The 4,504-nt window shown below is 30.1% G+C and overlaps 1 protein-coding gene across 1 annotated transcript; it reads left to right on the top strand.

The window, feature by feature from the left end:
• The first annotated feature begins 1,361 nt into the window (after positions 1 to 1,361).
• LOC134713771 (plasminogen-like) lies at positions 1,362 to 4,217 on the top strand. Its single transcript, XM_063575059.1, has 3 exons — positions 1,362 to 1,591; positions 2,522 to 2,542; positions 3,950 to 4,217. The coding sequence occupies exons 1-3, from the start codon at positions 1,390 to 1,392 to the stop codon at positions 4,036 to 4,038; spliced, it is 312 nt and encodes a 103-aa protein (XP_063431129.1). The 5' UTR covers positions 1,362 to 1,389; the 3' UTR covers positions 4,039 to 4,217.
• The last annotated feature ends 287 nt before the right edge of the window (positions 4,218 to 4,504 follow it).

Here is a 4,504-nt window from a genome sequence, read left to right as displayed (position 1 = left end):
TAGCAAGTCAAGAAAATGGCAATTGTTATATGATAGTTCGTTGCTTTGTGTGTTACAGTTTAATGTTGGGTTTCTGTTGAGTCGTAGTTCCCCGCTTATATTTGATGTGTTTCCCTCAGTTTTGGTTTGTAACCTGGATTTTTTTGTCTCTCAATCGATATATTAATTTCGAACAGCGGTAAACTACTGTTGGCTTTATTTACGGTATTATTTTACAATTTCGTGAATTGCTATTTAGTGATCTAGCAGCGAAACTATTTAAATATATGAAAAACAAAACAAAAGTACCAGAACTATTCTAGTTTACATGTGTTTACGTACCCTTATCACTTTTGTTGATGATACAGGAGTGATTCAATAACTTATCACTGTTGTTATATAAAACAATACAAGAATGATCATATTTTTGTGGTTTTTTATTCGTCAAGATTACAAATACTTTTGTTTTTCTCAATATATACCATGTGTCACATGTGTCAGTATTACTGATGTTGCTACAATTGTCTGAGATGAATGTGGCCTTTTTTTCTGTTAGTATGGTAATACTTACTTCTCTGCATTTACTTAGTGATTGTTATGGCCGATTATTTATTGATAAGCGATTTTTTCAGTTGTATATTTTGTTTTCGTAAACCTACATTGGAAATATTTTGTTGATAGGAAGGCGATCTTAGTTTAACACATTTCACTAATATTAATTGATTATTTTAAGTAATGTGCATTGTCTTTTTTTATGTGCTGTCATCTGTTTTCTTTTAATGTTATTGTCATTCAAATCTTTCATTCAATAGGGAGTATTGTATTTTGGTCTAAATTATCACATTTTTGACCTTTTTGTACTCTGATTTATGATGATTTAAAAACAATAACATATGCTTTTACAGCCTTTCGTAGAACAAGATGACGTGTACGACTACTAACATACTGCTGTGTGGAATCTGGTTTTGTGGGTTTTTAGCATTGAATGAAGCAGGTATGTTCTTATCTACAGTCGTCAATGAGATTGCCATGATATAAGTTTATAACATTGCCATTAGGAGTTCATGTTTAAGCTGCGTGTTAAACAACTCTTTAGAGGTTTAAGACGAAAAACGCGATTTTATTGTCTTATTAATTCTGTTAAAGATTATGCTGGGTTTTTTTTTCTTTTTTCTTTTTTTTTGGGGGGGGGGGGGTTGCTTAAATCATATTAAAAGAAAGTTGCTATATTACATATATAACGATTGAAACTAATGGAAAAGCTACCCTATAGTTTATAGATATAAGCAGATATTTGTGTCCTTTTATACCTTAACATTTTACACATTAATGAGTGATTAGTTGAATACTAATGCATCTTTTTCACATATAAAGTGAAAGAATGTAAAGAGGATCAGCTTGGTGTAGATTATGCTGGGGGAAAAAAGTACAACAGAAACTGGACGAACCTGTCAAGCTTGGAAAGAATCGTATCCACATCCACAGATCTACACAACAACGTTAGCAGATCAACAAAACTTTTGTCGAAACCCAGATAATGAACCATTAGGACCTTGGTGTTATACAACTGATCCTGATATGAAATGGGAATATTGCACTGTTCCTTTTTGTGGTATGTTTCATATTGATATTTTGTTCTTAATCCTGTTTAATATTTTTATGTAGTTAAAACACAAATCATGTTATCAATAGTATAACATTGCTTGTGTAATGAGATACATGTGTACTGTGCTGTTTTTGAATCGGGATACATTTTGTTAAAGTAGAAGTAATGATATAAACAAAATACACCTTGCAAGTAAACATTATTATTATAATCGAGTGACAAATCAAGAAAAAGGTGCCAAAAGAATATCTCCATTTTAAAAAAGGAAATAAGCAATCATGAATGAAAATCGTCTCTTTTTCTTTTATTTTTGTAAAGAGTTTCTCTTTTAAAATGAAAAAAAGAAGAATACTGTTAATTTTTATTAATAAATTCGAAATTTAGATAAAATAACATCCGTATTTACATGCCAGTACAGAATTGAAAGGCAAACTACTGTTTAAATGATGACTTTAATACATTAATTATCCACATATTGAATATTCAATTCATGCTTTACCATCAAATAATAATTTTGATAACTTGGAGATGGTAACAAGTCATGACACGTACATATATATATATATATATGAACTTTAAATCACATGTTTTGCAATCTTCTATTTATACATTGGAATTTAACACAAGTGAGCGTTTGAAAACTGAATCTGAATGGTATTCACTTTACAATATTGTTAGATAAAGTAGTTGAAATGTTTGTTGGTTTTTTTATCATATTTTTTGGTGTTTCGTTAAAATGAAACAGTCTCGAAATATACAAACACGTCATTATAAAGTCCTGGGTTAAATACTTTTTACGTTCAATGAATTTAGAAGAATAGCATCATGTATTTTGTTTACTTCATCTTTAAGACTTGATTTTCCATACCAAATAGATTGTTTTTTTCAGCATCTGTATTTAACAGAAATAATCTATCGTATTCTCCTTTATTCTAGATTGCATCTCACCAAAACCAGGTAAGACTTTCAAATGTTTTTGATAGATATATCTATGTCAATGCTCTTGGCGTGCATTATCTATTATGTTATGAACGACCATATCAATTCTTTACATCATCTATAAGAATAACGCAATGTAGTATAAATATAAAGATATGGTAGATATATATAATAGATAGTGTATAAATATATAATAGATAGTGTATAAATATATAATAGATAGTGTATAAATATATAATAGATAAGTATAAATATATAATAGATAGTGTATGAATATATAGATACAAATGCAGAACCATAAGTAGCATACCGTAATAAAAGCATCGTTAATATAGATTCAGTTCAATCGCCGACAACATATCAGTTATTATTATACCTTACATATATTTTAAACAATACTATTGGGTGAAACGTTGTCACGTGACATGGATTAATTCAGTTGTTTTTCATTCAATTGCAAGGAAGGACGAATAACCCTACAAATTTCCATCAGCGGTGAATAACCCTATTATTCACCGGCGAATAACCTTTTGAGATTGTTGATTTGTACTTGAGTTATCTCCCATGATTATGACGTCACAGACGTAAATAAACAAAATGGCAGCGTTCACGTTACAGTTGAAGCTAACCTAGAGACGAAGAAGAAAAAAAGACGAGGAAATAAGGCATTACACATGAATAGAGTGACAGCAGCTGATGATAGCTCTTATAGAGTAACGGTCCTTTTCAGGGCCATCAATATTTTACAAAAAGATTCTACTTTTGTTGTACAATCTAGAAATTCTAGAACACAAATGTATTTTCATCTGACGTCAACTTGTCTTTGATTTTGTTATTTAAAACATATAGAAGTGTTCGAAAGGCCTTTCCACTAATAGTTCGGTATAATAAATCAATTGTGGCCCCTTAGAATCGATGAATAGTCAAAATTGTCAACCCTTGAACGTTATTTCACTTAACCTTCTCGTGTTGACAATTTTGGATATTCACCTCTTCAACGGGCCATAATTGTATACTCCTACTCAGTTGACTTCATTTCATTATATATTATTAATTTTGCTTTTTAAATATTCATGTAGGTTTGTTTTTTTCCATCTTGCTTAACACGCATTTTCGGTAACATAAACATTATCTTCACTATGAGAAAAAAACAAAAAAAATATTATATAATATCAATGCAAATATATATAAATAGCGTGATATTTTAGCCTTTTAAAATAAAATAATATCGTAATATAGATAAAACAAACAGCGATATCAGGATTTGCAAATTAAATGTGTGAAATAATATATCATCTAAAATATGATGATATAATACAGTGGCCGAAGTATGACAAAAGGTCGATTTTAAAGAGGTCTACCATGCTAATTTTGACCGAAACCAAATATTCGTGGCCTTTAATATTTTATGTTGGATTATTACAGACCAAGATTGTAGAATGAATAAACAGGGAAAAAATTATACTGGAACAATCAGCAAAACAAAAAATGGACAAAAGTGTCAAGCTTGGTGATCGATTGTTCCACACAAGCATGTGTTCTCGGTTAAATTAGCAGACCAGGAAAATTTCTGCCGAAATCCAGACAATCAACCGAATGGTCCATGGTGTTATACAACCGACCCAGATACAAGATATGAATTTTGTGATATACCTTATTGTGGTGTGGCCCCCACCCCTACATCTGGTTTTTGGTCAAGATAAACATTTTGTCTATATTATTGAAGAATAAGGAATAAGTCCACTTTTTTAATCTTGCTTAACACGCATTATAACAGTTTCTTAAAATATCTATAATATTTGTCTTGTTTTTGAATTTTTCAAACTGAATATTCCATACGATGTAATATACTATTAATAAAGTTATGTCAAATACAAAAAGTAATGCGTTATTTGTCTGTCTTTATAAGATGGTTGTATTGTCTGGTAATGTACACACTTACTTAGCTAAAATTCGATGTCTACAATGTCACTCGTAACT

The sequence above is a fragment of the Mytilus trossulus genome, chromosome 4, assembly GCF_036588685.1.
Source record: "Mytilus trossulus isolate FHL-02 chromosome 4, PNRI_Mtr1.1.1.hap1, whole genome shotgun sequence".
Taxonomy (NCBI): domain Eukaryota; kingdom Metazoa; phylum Mollusca; class Bivalvia; order Mytilida; family Mytilidae; genus Mytilus; species Mytilus trossulus.
The sequence above is the reverse complement of the archived record's forward strand: the minus strand, read 5'-3'. Positions and strand labels throughout refer to the sequence as shown.